This window comes from Anomaloglossus baeobatrachus, chromosome 2 (genome assembly GCF_048569485.1).
Source record: "Anomaloglossus baeobatrachus isolate aAnoBae1 chromosome 2, aAnoBae1.hap1, whole genome shotgun sequence".
NCBI classification, from domain to species: Eukaryota; Metazoa; Chordata; class Amphibia; order Anura; family Aromobatidae; genus Anomaloglossus; species Anomaloglossus baeobatrachus.
In genome coordinates this window covers 633,977,761-633,993,641 of record NC_134354.1, presented here as the reverse complement: position 1 = coordinate 633,993,641, position 15,881 = coordinate 633,977,761, and the positions used below count along the sequence as shown (strand labels likewise).

General features: G+C 47.1%; 1 protein-coding gene across 1 annotated transcript in view; it reads right to left on the bottom strand.

The window, feature by feature from the left end:
- The window catches only part of RB1 (RB transcriptional corepressor 1), a 334,069-nt gene extending 321,077 nt beyond the window's left edge, over positions 1 to 12,992 (bottom strand). The window contains exons 1-2 of the mRNA XM_075336899.1: positions 12,828 to 12,992; positions 864 to 981 (exon numbers count right to left, since the gene is read on the bottom strand). Coding sequence (XP_075193014.1) covers positions 864 to 981; positions 12,828 to 12,871 — 162 coding nt within the window. The 5' untranslated portion in view covers positions 12,872 to 12,992. The remainder of the gene's footprint in view (positions 1 to 863; positions 982 to 12,827) is intronic.
- Between the last annotated feature and the right edge of the window lie 2,889 nt (positions 12,993 to 15,881).

Here is a 15,881-nt window from a genome sequence, read left to right as displayed (position 1 = left end):
AAAAAAACACAGCGTCAATAATTCACAATGTGAACTTGACTTTATGGTTGAAGAAACTGTCAAAAAGAATATAGGACTATCACAATACATCAATACTTAAGGGCGCTTTACACGCTGCGACGTCATTAGCCATTGCACCGGCCCCCGTTGTTTGTGCGTCACGGGCAAATCGCTGCCCGTGGCGGACAAAATCGGTAGTGCGCGTCACACGTACTAACCTGCCTAACGACATCGCTGTGGCCGGCGAACAACCTTTTTTCTAAGGGGGCGGTTCGTGCGGCTTCGCAGCAACATCACACAGCATGCAACCAATAGAAGCGGAGGGGCGGCGAGCACCCACCTCGTTGCCGGAGGACGCAGGTACGGTGTTGTTTGTCGGTCCCGGGGTGTCACATGTAGCGAGGTGTGCTGCCTCAGGAACGACGAACAACCTGCGTCCCAGAAGATCAACGACATTTGGAAAATGAACGACGTGTCAATGATCAACGAGATGGTGAGTATTTTGAATCTTTAGTGGTCGCTATTACGTGTCACATGCAACGACGTCGCTAACGAGGCCGGATATGCGTCACCAATTCCGTGACCCCAGCGATATCTCGTTAGCGACGTCGTTGCGTGTAAAGCGGCCTATATTCTTGATGATTATGATCACCAGGATGTGTAAAAACTACATAAACAATAAGTGATCAATATATACTCCATTTCCTACAATCGATTTGATAATTGCTGCAGCCACACACTGATCTCTGTGTGATCCTAGCCATATAGTACATTGTTTTGTGCAGTGATGTGAATGGTAAAGTATAGATCTTGATAACAGCCTTCATCTGTCGTAGAAGATTTCTAATTTATGTGAAACTTACCAATGCCCCATCTGTAGAGAACATCCTCTTATATGTCTGCCAGGCCAGAGACCTCACATGGGAAGATACTTTTAGTTTCTCACATAAAGCAACAAAATTTGGATCGCCAACGTTATCCCTAGGAATAAAAAAATAAAAATTATCAAAAAGATAACAAAACGTGTGGTAAAAATCTAAAACATGTAAATCTAATTATAAAGAAATAAAAATTTTCAGCCTTACCAGATATGTCTGGATTACAAAAGACCCTTAAAGGGCACCTGTCACCACTTTTTTGGCCTATAAGCTGCGGCCACCACCACCGGGCTCTTATATACAGGCTCTTTATATTTATATATTATTATATATTATATATATATATATATATATATATATATATATATATATATATATATATATATATTTATATTTATATTTATATTTTATTTTTAACGCTGCATAAACTGACCTGAGGTGCGTGGCTCCTATCCGCAGCATGTCAATTTCTCGTACGGTTATGCTCGAGTCTCCTGTGCGGGAGAATAGACGAAGCAGAGAAAATACGATGCAGCCAGAACGCCACATAACCCTAATCGTGGGAACGTACCCTGAAGGGGTTAAACTAAGTTGTGCAGCTCCATTCAATGTATATACTCAGCTGCCACTGTAGCAAATAACAGCTGGTGCCAGCGTGGGACCCCCACTGCTCAGATACTGAGGACCTATTCTAAAGCCTAGGACATCAGTATTAGAAGCCTGGATTAGCCCCTTTAATGTGCATTTGGAATGTTGTGGTGGAACTTGGAAGATCTGCCTCTATCTGGTGTCATCTCTGTTTATCTAAGGCTATGTTCACACACTGCGTTTTTTTACCTGCGTTTTTGGTCAGTTTTTGCTGCAGAAATTTGAGAAATTCTTGTAATCTTTCTGCAGACATTCCCCAGCAAAACCTATGGGAAAAAAAATTAGCTGTGCGCACACTGCGTTTTTTTCTTAAGAAAATTCTTTCAGTAAGAAAAAGAATGAGCATGTTACTTCTTATCTGCAGCTAACTGCGTTATTTCACTCCATTGACTGTAATGTAATCATGAAATATCGCAGGAATAACACAGGTAGCAAGTGATGTGCGTTACTCCTGTGTTATTCCTGCGTTATTTCGCGTTTTCGGGACAGTGTACTTCCCTGCACTGCGTTTTGCAGGGAAGTGATGTCACTAGGACAGGAAAAGGAAGAAGGAGAAAAAAAAAAAAAGCGTGTGCTTAGCTATATTTTTACCTTCCAGCCGGGTAAACACACAGCGGCGGCCCGGTATTCTCAGGCTGGGGAAAGCGAGGGACAGTGTTAATGCCCCTCCCCCTCCCGCAGCCGAGAATATCAGCCGCAGCTGCCCCAGGACTGTCGCATCCATTATGCGACAGTCCCGGAGTGTCCCCGGCTCTTCCAGATGCCGTGATGCGGGGGCAATCCAGGTAATATGGAGGTAACGGCAACTAATAGCTGCCGCTAAGTCCAAGATTAGTGATGGCAGCGTCTATGACACGCCGTCACTAATCTGTAAGTGAAAGTAAAGAAACACACACACCAAAAAATCCTTTATTTTGAATAAAAGACAAAAAGCCCCTCTTTCTCCAGTGTATTAAAGCCCCCGAAACACACAGCTCCGACGTAATCCACAGCAATGTCCCGCGGCGCTTCCAGCTCTGCTCCAGCCGCGTGTGACAGCTCTCCACGGCCTTGGTCAGTGAGCGAGTGAATGCGGCTCCCTGAGCGTGGCTGCGGGAAACTACAGGACATTTCTCACGGCCGCTGATGTGAACACATTAATGGCCGCGAGAAGTGCAGTGTGTGGGGGGAAACATCATAAATAAAGCTGGAATATCTATTATCTATCCATATTATCTATCTATCCCCCTAAATATCTATTATCTATCTTTCTATATTATCTATTATCTACTGTGTTTTTCCAAAAATAAGACCTCCCCCAAAAATAAGCCCTAGCAGGGATTTTCAGAATTTTCGGAGAAAGGCTTAAATATTATCCCTCCCCTGAAAATAAGCCCTAGTCCCGGATCAATAATGAAGCGTCCGTGCAGCTAAAAAAGTTACAGATACTGCAGGACACTTCATTATTGACAGCGGGACCTGGCAATTACACTCACCAGACGTCGAGCAGCAGGACCTGCAGTGATCGCACACATCAGCTCTCACACACACACACACACACACACACACATCGGATCGCACAAAGTCAGATCGCACACAATCAGATTGCACACAGAAACATCGGATCACACGCAAACATCAAATCACACACACACACAAACATCGGATCGCATACACACTCACCTCATCCAGCGGCACCGATCTCTTCTCGCCGGGAGAATCCTGAGAGGCAGTGCGGTGCAGCGCGACGAACAGGACCTGCGGCTGGACACGTGACTTGCTCTCATTCTCTGCTGCTGTAAGTGCTGGATGTGATGTCAGTGTGTCTGCGATCGGCTGTGTGTGTGTGTCTGCGATCGGCTGTGTGTGTGTGTCTGCGATCGGCTGTGTGTGTGTCTGCGATCTGTGTATATCTGCGATCTGCCGTGTGTGTGTGGCTGTGTATCTGTGATCGGCTGTGTGTGATCTGCTGTGTATATCTGTGATCTGGTGTGTGTGTGTGTGTGTGTGTCAGCTAGCAGCAGGGTAGGACAGCGTGCAGCACCGACCGGAGATCACAGGAGGACCTGGGAACCACGCAGACATCCTGGTCTGGTGAGTATGAGTCTCCTGGGAAGTGGGGGGGTCTGCTTTTTTTGGGGGGTAAACTTACCCCCAACCGTGTTTCTCCAAGAATAACACGTCCTCCAAAAATAAGCCCGAGTGCTTTTTTGGGGGGGCAAAAAAAATATAAAAGACAGTGTCTTATTTTTGGAAAAACACGGTATCTATCTATCTATACCCCTAAATATCTATTATCTATATCTATCTATTCCCCTAAATAGATATCATATATTTATCTCTGTATTATCTATTTTATTTTTTTTTTTTTTTTTATTTTCAATGTGCTTTATTGCTGTAAAGACATTAAAAAACGCAGGGACCAACATGAAAAAAAAAAACGCACCAAAACGCACCTGCAAACTGTTCCCTATTGGAAATAGCCATCATAAGTCAATATCTGACCTTTAACGAATATTGCCATATAACAGCCAAACCAGAATCTCAATTTGCCGACAGGGGTTTCAGGATGTTGCCGAAAGAGGCAATTTGCATATTTATGGTAAATTTCCTAAGAGCATTGCATGGCCTATAAGTCTCCACAAGAAGTGAGAGGAGTCATAAGCGTCTAGTATAGCTAATGCGGATCTCATGCTTTGCACTGAGGAGGGGCAATACCTAAAACACTGGAAATTGAGAATCTAGTTTTGATTTTGTCCTAAGTCATGCACAGCTTGTTTAACCCCTTAAGGACGAAGCCAGTTTTGTACTTAATGACCAGGCCATTTTTTGCAATTCTGACCAGTGTCACTTTATGAGGTCATAACTCTGGAACGCTTCAACGGATCCCGGTGATTCTGACATTGTTTTTTCGTGACATATTGTACTTCATGATAGTTATAAATTTAGAACGATATTTTTTGCTTTTATTTGTGAAAAAAATCAGAAATTTGATGAAAATTTTGAAAATTTTGCAATTTTCAAACTTTTAATTTTTATGCCCTTAACCCAGAGAGTTATGTCACACAAAACAGTTAATAAATAACATTTCCCACATGTCTACTTTACATTAGCGCAATTTCTGAAACAAAATGTTTTGGGGTTAGGAAGTTAGAAGGGGTCAAAGTTCATCTGCAATTTCCCATTTTTTCAACAAAATTCACAAAACCATTTTTTTAGGGACCACATCACATTTGAAGTGACTTTGAGAGGCCTAAGTGACAGAAAATACCTAAAAGTGACACCATTCTCAAAACAGCACGCCTCAAAGTACTCAAAACCACATCCAAGAAGTTTATTAACCCTTCAGGTGCTTCACAGGAACTAAAGCAAAGTGGAATGAAAAAAAGCAAAAAATAAAATTTTACCTAAAATGTTGCTCTACCCCAAATTTATTCACTTTTAGAAGAAATAACACAACAAAATGAACCCCAAAACTTGTTACCCACTTTCTTATGAACGCGCCAATACCCCACATGTGGTCAGAAACCTTTGTTTGGACAAATGGGAGGGCTCGGAACAGAAGGAGCAATATTTGAATTTTGGAAAGCAAATTTGGCTGAAATAGATTGCGGGCACCATGTTGCATTTACATGTCCGCCAAGGTACCTAAACAGCAGAAACCCCTTACAAGTGACACCATTTTGGAAACTAGACCCCTTAAGGCTTCTATCTAGGGGTATAGTGAGCATTTTGGATCCACAGGTACTTCACAGATTTTGATAACGTTACGTTGTCACATTGAAAATTTTCATTTTTTTCTCAAAAATGTTGCTTTAGCATCAATTTTTTCACTTTTTCAAGAGGTAATTCCAAAAATGTGACCCCAATGTTTGTTACCCACTTTTTTATGAGCGCGGTGATACCTCACTTGTGGTCTGAAACCTTTGTTTGGAGAAATGGGAGGGCTTGGAACGGAAGGAGCAATATTTGAATTTTGGAAAGGAAATTTGGCTGAAAAAGATTGCGGGCACCATGTCGCATTTGGAGGACCCCTAAGGTACGTAAACAGCAAAAAAACACCACAAGTGACCCCATATTGGAAACTAGGCCCCTCAAGGAATTTATCTTGATGTTTGGTGAGTACCCTGAACCCCCAGGTGCTTTACAGAAGTTTATAACGTTGAGCCATGAAAATAAAAAAATAAAATTTTACCACAAAATTGTTACTTCAACCAGGTAGCTTTTTTTTTCACAAGGGTAACAGGAAAAAAATCACCATGAAATTTATTGCGCAATTTCTCCTGAGTTTGTTGATATCTTGTATGTGGTGGAAATCAACTGTTTGGGCACACTACAGGGCTCAGAAGAGAAGGAGTGCAATTTGACTGCAAAATTGGCTGGAATCAATAGCGGACGCCATGTTGCATTAGGAGAACCCCTGAGGTGCCTAAGCAGTGGAGGTCCCCCACAAGTGACCCCATTCTGGAAATAAGACCCCTCAAGGCTTTAATCTAGGTGTATATTGAGCATTTTGAATCCACGAATACTTCACAGAATTTGATAAGCTTAGGTTGCCATATTGAAATTTTCATTTTTTTCACAAAAATGTTGATTTAGCGACACATTTTTCACTTTTTCAAGAGGCAACAACAAAACGTGTACCCCACAGGTTGTTATCTAATTTCTTGTGAGCGCAGGGATACCACACATGTGGCCAAAAACCTTTGTTTGGATAAATGGGAGGGCTTGGAATGGAAGGAGCACCATTTGAATTTTGGAAAAGTTGAAGTAAATTGCGCGCACCATGTCACATTAGCAGGGCCCCTTGGGCACCTATACATCAGAAACCCCCCACAAGTGACCTCATTTTGGAAACTGGACCCCTCAAGGATTTTATTCAGGAGTATAGTAAACATTTTGAATCCACAGGTACTTCACAAAACTGTTGCTGTAGCAAAAAATTTCTCACTGTTAAGGGGGCTTTACACGCTGCGACATCGCTAATGCGGAGTCGTTAGGGTCACGGAATTGGTGACGCACATCCGGCCGCATTAGCGATGTTGCTGCGTGTGACACCGATGAGCGATTTTGCATCGTTGCAAAAACGTGCAAAAATCGCTCATCGGTGACATGGGGGTCCATTCTCGATTATCGTTACTGCAGCAGTAACGATGTAGTTCGTCGCTCCTGCGGCAGCACACATCGCTATGTGTGACGCCGCAGGAACGAGGAAGCTCCCCTTACCTGCCTCCCGGCCGCTATGAGGAAGGAAGGAGGTGGGCGGGATGTTCCGGCCACTCATCTCCGCCCCTCCGCTTCTATTGGGCGGCCGCTCAGTGACGTCACTGTGACGCCACACGGACCGCCCCCTTAGAAAGGAGGCGGTTTGCCGGTCACAGCGACGTCGCCGGGCAGGTAAGTATGTGTGACGCATCTGCGCGATGTTGTGCGGCACGGGCAGCGATTGCCCGTGCCGCACAACAGATGGGGGCGGGTACCCACGCTAGCGATATCGGGACCGATATCGCAGCGTGTAAAGTAGCCTTTAGGCTATGTGGCCATGATCCAGCGACACGGCGTCTAGTACCCAGTGTCAGCCTCCTGCAGAAATGTGAGTGTTGTCCACGGGAGAACGCAGCTGCCCATGCCCACGATTTGGATTCATGCTGCTGTGGACTTTAGTTCTATTCTACCTGCAAAGAACACTCATCTCCGCAGCATAAATTGACATCCTGAGGCTCGGGAAGCTGCGCCACAGGTCGATTTATGCTGCGGAGAAAAGAAACACAGTGGGCACGGGATTTCTAAAAATCCTGCCACTGTGCTTCTACTGCACAACGCAGCATTATGGACGCAGGGAAAACACTCTGCGCCCAAAACGTTGCAAACCCTGATTGTGGGCACACAGCGTAAAATGCTACAATGGATGAATGGATAGATGTCAAACATATATAACGTCCCACCCCCCTGCATATTCTAAGCTGGCGCCCTTTAGTGCCTTTCATGTGACACTAAAGGATGCCTAGCCTTGTATTTAGCCCAAAAAAAAAAAAAAGAATTAAAATAAATGACGTGGGGTCCCCCCTATTTTTGATAGCCAGCTAGGGTAAAGCAGACAGCTGTAGCCTGCAAACCACAGCTGACAGCTTCATCTTGTCTGGTGATCAATTTGGAGGGCTCCCCAAGCTGTTTTTTTTTTTTAATTATTTATAAATAAATAATTAAAAAAAAAAAAACAAACATGGGGTCCCCCCAAATTAGATCACCAGCCAAGGTGAAGCTGACAGCTGGGGTCTGGTATTCTCAGGATGGGAAGAGCCACGGTTATTGGACTCTTCCCAGCCTAAAAATAGCAGGCCGCAGCCGCCCCAGAAGTGGCGCATCCATTAGATGCGCCAATTCTGGCGCTTCGCCCCAGCTCATCCCGCGCCCTGGTGCGTTGGCTAACGGGGTAATGAATGGGGTTGATACCAGGTGTGTAATGTCACCTGGCATCAAGCCCAGCAATTAGTTATGTCACGGCGTCTATCAGATACCCGACATAACTAATTGACAGTAATAAAAAAAAAATTGACAACAAAAAAAAATTTATTTGAAAAAACACTCCCCCAAACATTCCCTGATTGACCAATTTATTGAAAAGAAAAAAAAAAATCCACAATAATCCATTTGGATGTCCCACGTCGCCTCTGGACCTTCTAGAATATGGGGGACACGTTCAGGGAACGTATCCCCCATTTTCTAGGAGGGCAGACCCTCCATTTGAGGAGAGTGGGTGCAAAGAATCTGCACCCACCCTCCCTGGGTCACAGCTGCAGAGTGCGAGCAGCCAGCGTCCTGAACACAGGAAGCTGTCAGCTGCGCTCTGCTCATGTGACCGGAGTCTGCTGAGAAGGAGCCGGAGGAGGGGGCCGCGGGGATCAGAGCTGCGACAGGTATGTATGACACCGGGGGACACCGGGGAACACCAGGGGGGGGGTAGGGGGGGACCCGGCAGGGCCTGGGGAGCAGGTTTCTGTCGTATGTGTTATGGCACATACGACAGAAACCATAGGAACACTGTAAATGCGGCCGGCGCGCTGCTGTGATCGCCGGTGCGCGCGGCCATCTTGGATTTTCGGGAGGGGGTTGGGGGGGGCACTTTGGGGACACCGGGGGACCGGAGGGAACCGGGAAAAAGATTTATCTCCCATCTGGCATGTTTGATCATGCCAGATGGGAGATAAATCATTTTTTACCGGCGCGGTCATTTACTATAACTTGATGATCGGTATACGGTGTATACCGGTCATCAGGTGAGCGGGGACCGGAAAAACCGGCCCGAATCATGATCTCCAGGGTCTCAGCTACCCCCGGCAGCTGAGACCCCGGAAATTTTCTGACTCTGGGGGGCGCTAGACCCTTTTTTCCGACCGCCGTTAAAAAGCGGCGGATCGGAAAAAGTACCCTTATTTACCGCCGTTAAAAGGCGTATCGGCGGTCGTAAAGGGGTTAAAGGGTCGATAAGGACTTTTAGGATTGCTATTTCCAATAGGTGACACTAGAGGTCAAAACATGCTCCTTTTTCTCATAATACTACCGAACAGTGGGGGAGAATAGGCAAACATGGCATAAGCGCTCTTTCACACCTTTGTGCAAGTTGGTCCAATGTTCAATCAATGCATAGACAGTCTGCAGCTTTCCCAATCAGAGCATCACAGCTTCATATATTTCTATAAATCTATCAAGCATGTATCAGGAGAGCTGCAGAGTCTGAGCACTGCGGTCCGACATCGGACAGAATTGCACGGATGTGAGAAACAGCCCTTAGTATATGTGACACGTAATTGCTGTGTTTTTGTCTTTTTTTTCTGAGCAGTTTTTTCACAAATCTGAAGGATTTCCTACAACCAATATAATGAATTAAATTCCTGAAGTCTCATGCCCATCTTACTCATTTCTTCCTTACAGATTGGAGCAGTTTCTAGTCTGCATCAAGTTAATTCAGCATTTATCCAACATTTTTCACAGTCTGACAGTGAGGGCAGTCAGGGAGTGGAACCGGCTACCACGGGAGGTGGTGAGGTCTCCATCAATGGAAATCTTCAAGCAGAAACTGGATAAACATAGAACTGCAATGATTTAGGAAAGCCTGCACTCGCAGGGGGTTGGACCCAGTGGTCCTTGAGGTTCCTTACAACTCTATCATTCTATGGTTCTATGACATGAATGGGGAAAAAGGCATCAAAAGTGCTTAATTTATGCAATGTTTTTCCTGAAAAGGTACAGAAATTTCTGCTGCAAATACTTACCATGTGCAGTGTGGGGCAATCTACGGGTGCAATATTAGAGACTTGTAATGTTAGGGCTCATTCACACCTCAGTTTTTCATGTACGAGTGTTGTCTGTATTTCCCGGGGATAGCACTAGTACCTAGGACAGACTATGGGGCTATTCACATGTCAGATTTTCCTCGGACTAAAATCTCGGAGACATGTCCAATATTGATCCAAAAGTCTGACCAAAATCAGCAATGCAAATATAATAATAAATAATAATAAATATTTATTGATTTATATAGCGCTAGCATATTCTACAGCGTTTTACATACATTAGGAACACTGTCCCCATTGGGGCTCACAATCTAGAGTCCTTATCTGTATGTCTTTGGAGTGTGGGAGGAAACCCACGCAAACATGGGGAGAACATACAAACTCCTTGCAGATGGTATCCTTGGGGGGATTTGAACCCAGTACCCCAGCGCAGTGCTAACCACTGAGCCACCCTGCCGCCCATCTATGAAAATTGGTCTGTTTTTCTTGTACACCAAAATAAAACAAAAACAAAACTGACATTTGACTGAGGCCTTAGGCCATGCTCACACTGACTATTTGATGAAAATTTGTACACAAGTATCTCTAAGCCAAACCCAGGAGTGGGACAATCAGGAAAAGTATAATAGAAACATGGGCACCACTCCAGCATTTATTACACACTGCTGCTTTTGGTTTACAAATACTGGAGGTAAAAAAAACTTTCCAAATACTCAATGTGTGCACATGGCCTAATGTTGATGTAAAGAGCCAAAAAACACCAAGTGTTCAAAGAGTTAATAGATTTCAACCCAGCTGTCTCCTGCAGACCCCCTCCTGTCACTGGTCCATCAGGTAACAATGACAGCTGCTACGGCCTAGTACTTCCTTTCTAGAAGAACTCATCTCCCAGATAGAGAGGTCAGAGTCTGCCAGAAAATAAAATTCTCATCTCGGCTACTGTGCAGAGTACTAGAAAAAGCTAAGAGGAATATATACAAGGGTGACCACAGTACACAAAGCCCCGAAAACATATACCAAGAGGGTGCGCTGTACTCAAAGAGCACTGGATGCTCAGATGGGCACGACCCAAATATAATGGAAGTCAATGGGGAGAAAAACTGGTCCCACTGATCAGAGTCTGATTGTGCTAATCAGGACGTTTTTCTCGAATGGAGAAAATACGTTCTTGTGAACCTGCCCGAAGATGCAACACCAAAGAAGCGTCAAAACCTGCAGCGAGGATCAGGCATCGTACTCTACCAATAGGGAAGATAACCCCAGAGTTGTCTGACTCAGATCTGTCATTTTTTTACTCTGAGTCTAAAAAGTAGAAATCCAGCCACTGCCCTTACACAAGTAATATCTAGGCCTTGATGTGATCAGGACCAGTGTCGCTCACACCGGTCTGCAATAGGGGCGGCGAGGTGAAGTGAGAGGCGCCCGACATGAACACAGCTCTTCAGGAATAAAAGTGGCGATCACCTCCCCGCAACTCCTACTCCAGTCTGAGACTGACGGAAAACTTGTGCCATAAATCACCACTACTTGCCACGTCCCTGCTCTGCTCACTTTGGCCGAAACGGACGTGAAAAACCTAAAAGTAACATCATTTTTGCGCCTTTTCAAACAACACAATGGCCAGTCAGCGAGCTCAGCGGCACAATGGCCAGTCATCGAGCTCAGCGGCTCTTTTCACCAGCACGATGGCCAGTCATCGAGCTCAGCGGCTCTTTTCACCAGCACGATGGCCAGTCAGCGAGCTCAGCGGCTTTCCACCAGCACGATGGCCAATCAGCGAGCTCAGCGGCTCTTTTCACCAGCACGATGGCCAGTCAGCGAGCTCAGCGGCTCTTTCCACCAGCACGATGGCCAGTCAGCGAGCTCAGCGGCTCTTTCCACCAGCACGATGGCCAGTCAGCGAGCTCAGCGGCTCTTTCCACCAGCACGATGGCCAGTCAGCGAGCTCAGCGGCTCTTTTCCCCAGCACGATGGCCAGTCAGCGAGCTCAGCGGCTCTTTTCCCCAGCACGATGGCCAGTCAGCGAGCTCAGCGGCTCTTTTCCCCAGCACGATGGCCAGTCAGCGAGCTCAGCGGCTCTTTCCACCAGCACGATGGCCAGTCAGCGAGCTCAGCGGCTCTTTCCACCAGCACGATGGCCAGTCAGCGAGCTCAGCGGCTCTTTTCACCAGCACGATGGCCAGTCAGCGAGCTCAGCGGCTCTTTTCACCAGCACGATGGCCAGTCAGCGAGCTCAGCGGCTCTTTTCACCAGCACGATGGCCAGTCAGCGAGCTCAGCGGCTCTTTTCACCAGCACGATGGCCAGTCAGCGAGCTCAGCGGCTCTTTTCACCAGCACGATGGCCAGTCAGCGAGCTCAGCGGCTCTTTTCACCAGCACGATGGCCAGTCAGCGAGCTCAGCGGCTCTTTTCACCAGCATGATGGCCAGTCAGCGAGCTCAGCGGCTCTTTTCACCAGCACGATGGCCAGTCAGCGAGCTCAGCGGCTCTTTTCACCAGCATGATGGCCAGTCAGCGAGCTCAGCGGCTCTTTTCACCAGCATGATGGCCAGTCAGCGAGCTCAGACGCTCTTTTCATCACTATGATGGCCAGTCAGCGAGCTCAGCGGCTCTTTTGATTCATACAATCGGAGACCCTGCGCACAGGCACCCATATCACACACCAGGAGCAGAAGCAGCACTGGAGCCCAAGACACTGATAAACTCCATATGGAAACCAGGATTTTTTGGAAGGTGACAACCAGGGTAAGGTCCAGGACTAAAGTGCCATAATTAGGGGTTAAACTGTAGCTTTGATCTTTTCCTGCAGTGATGATGTCATGTCACAGAAGCAGCCAATCACAGTGATGTGTGTGAGACGGTGGCCAGTGATTGGCTGCAGAGATTCCCCCGATGTACAGCACGTCAGCAATGAGTGAGAAGTAAACAATACCCGGGGGTGGGGGATAAGCAGGGCTCGTTTTACTCCGTTATCTCCCATAGCGGCTTTATTTTCCCTCTGTGACCCCCGCCAGTGACCTGCACTCACCCGGCGCCGCTGGCCGCTCCTCTCCTCGGGCTCTTAGGTGGCATGTCAGCTGTGAAGAAGCCGAGTGCGATAATGTGGCGGCCGGGACAGCGCCGCGCACTCTGCAGGCTGCACTGTGTACACGGGACTGTAGCTCTTCTGCCGCTTCCTCCTCACAGACAGGTTACACTGCAACCGCGGGAAAATGGATAAAAAAAAATGACTTCCGGCTGCTGTTACCAAGCAACACTGTGAGCGGAAGAATAGGGCCGCACTGAGGCTGCGGCGGCCATATTTGATTCTGGCGTCGGCTTCATCTTCCCTCATTTTGTTTATAGATTAGTGCTCTGACTCTGATATGAAATGTAAACCATTCTCAGACATTGTGATTACTTCTGTAGAGAAGCTTTCCCCACTGTGTGACACTATGGCAGCCATGTAGGAGCCTCCTGACAGGGAGTGCTGTGGGGGGGAACAGGGCTGCCACTAGGAATTTCAAGGTCCCTGACTGGCATAATTTTGGGGCCCCCTTGAGACTCCAACCCAGCTCCGCCTCCACACCTCACACACAAGCCAATAAATGAAGCGTGAAGGGGCCCCCTATTCTGTTGGGGCCCTGGACCAGAGTCCTGTTTGTCCCCCCTGGTGGCGGCCCTGGGGGGGACACAGGGTAACGTTCTCACAATCAGTGTTTATTGACTTTTTTGACGCTGTAGAATATCTGCATCTTAGTTTACTTGTATTATTTCATTGCGATTTTGCGTGCGTTTAGATGTGGCGTTTTTTGTCTTCGTTTGGTATCATGCTTTAAATAAAGCTACTTTATTTTTGAAACTTCCTAGTGTTGACATTCTTAGGCCCTGTGAACACTAGAAAATTTTGTTTTCATAGGAAAATTCTGCTTCCTGCATTTTGGGTGAGGTCAATCTCACCCAAAATCAGCACGCGTTTTTACCGCAATTTGCCACGGATTTGCCGCGGTATGTCCCTGCATTCTTTTGATAGCACAGGGAGATTCTCACCTGTCCCCGCTCCTGCTGTCCGTGGTGCTGAAGTCTCCCGCGATGCTGTGTCCCGTGCGGCTGGCTCCGAAGCTCTGCTACTTACGGGTCGGCTGTGCAGTACATAACTGCATATGCATGAGTCGGCCTGGAAGCAGGAGACCAGCGTCCGGAGGCAGCCTCGCTGGAGAAGGTGAGTATAAGATCAACGGTGACTTCAGTCAGATGATATGCAGTGACAGCTTGAGTCCTCCACCTGTCACCGCAAAGCACATGAGTGAAGTCACGGCTGATCCCGCGCGGCTCACTTCACTTGCGGCCTGACCCTCACAGTGAGCAGTCATGGTCTGTGGCGCTCGCTGTGAGTGTCAGGTGTAGCAGAGCTCGAAGCGTCGTGGGACCTTGTGTGGATTACGTCGGACCTGGAGGGCTATTATTGGTGGGGTTAATAAAGTGGTGAAAGAGGGGGCTTTTTTGTCTTTTATTTGAAATAAAGGATTTTTGGGGTGTTTGTGTTTATTTACTTTAATTTACAGTTTAGTGATGAGGGGGTGGCTCATAGACGCCTTGCATCACTAAACTAGGACTTAGTGGCAGCTATGGGCTGCTGCCATTAACTCCTTATCACCCCGATTGCCACGGCACCAGGGCAACGGGAAGAGCCGGGAAAAGTCCCAGGACTGTCGCATCTAATGGATGCGGCAATTCCGGGGGGCTGCTGGCTGACATTTTTAGGCTGGGGGGCTCCCCAGCCTGAGAACACCAGCCCCCAGCTGTGAGGCTTTATCCTGGCTGGTTATCAAAATTGGAGGAGCGCATACCGTTTTTTTAAATTATTTTACTGTACGATATAGACCCGCCCACCGGCATCTGTGATTGGTTGCAGTTAACTGTCACTCAGTGTGGGGGCAGGTCTGACTGCAACCAATCACAGGCACCATTGAGCAGAGAAGGCGTGAATATGTTATGAGACTAATGAGCGGCCGGCTCTGGAAGATGAAAGAGCTGCCGCGGGAGCAGTGTGACAGCCGACTGGTGATCGGTGAGTATGAAGCGTTTGCTCCTACCCCTTTTCTCCAGATTGTGTTCCCCATAAACTTTATATGGGGTGCAGCATCTGGCCAGATACCGGGGATCAATCCTCCTCCGACCCAGAGTCAGCGGGTGATTGATCTGCCAGCCCTCGAAACCGCAGTTACCTGCGGAAAAGAAGTCACATGCACATTAATTCCGCAGCGGAAATTCCGCAGCAAAACCCGCAGGTACAAAACAAAAAGCAGTGTATGCACAGCATTCTTTTATCCTCATAGGTTTTGCTGGAGCAAGACTGCAGAAAAGTTAAACATTTTCTGCAGCGTTCCTTCAGCGAAATCCGCGCAATTCCGCGGTAATATCCACAGCATGCGCACAGGGCCTTAGGATTGGTTTACATGTGGTTTTTTCCTAGTGCGCACCCACAATGTGTTTTACTCACGGTTTTTGTTTTTAGCGCTGCATCAAAAACGCAGCATTTTACAGCACAGTGGACGGGATGTACATAAATCTCTGCCCCGCTGGGCTTGTTTTCTACGCTGTGTAAGTTGACCTGTTTCCAATCTGCTACATGTCAGTTTCTCTTGTGGGTACGCTGAATCTTGTGTGGATACTGATTGTGGGAATGTAGCCTTCTGTATTGGCAGGGCCGGCGTCAGCACCCGGGAAACCCGGTCAAATGCCGAGGCCTTGGGCTGCCGGGGGGCTCACTCGCGGTGGCAGGAGTGGTGTACCGCTAGTCAGGGGGACCCGTTACCCGCGCTGTCACTGGCCTTCCCCATATTTTTTTGCCGTTGAGAAAGTCACCTCTGTGTGACGATACGCGTCGGGTAAGGTGATCCCTTGGGTTATTTCTGGACCATGGATTCAGCTTAGGGCTACTTACTACTATATTTTGGCTTTAAAACACCTATGTGCATGTTTTGGGGGGGGGGGGGTTGATTTTTTTTTCCAGCACAGCATGGGGTGTTACAAGATGGAGACGTCCATACATCTCATTTTGCCCTGGCTGCTTTTGTTTAAAATCATGGTCTATCATGAC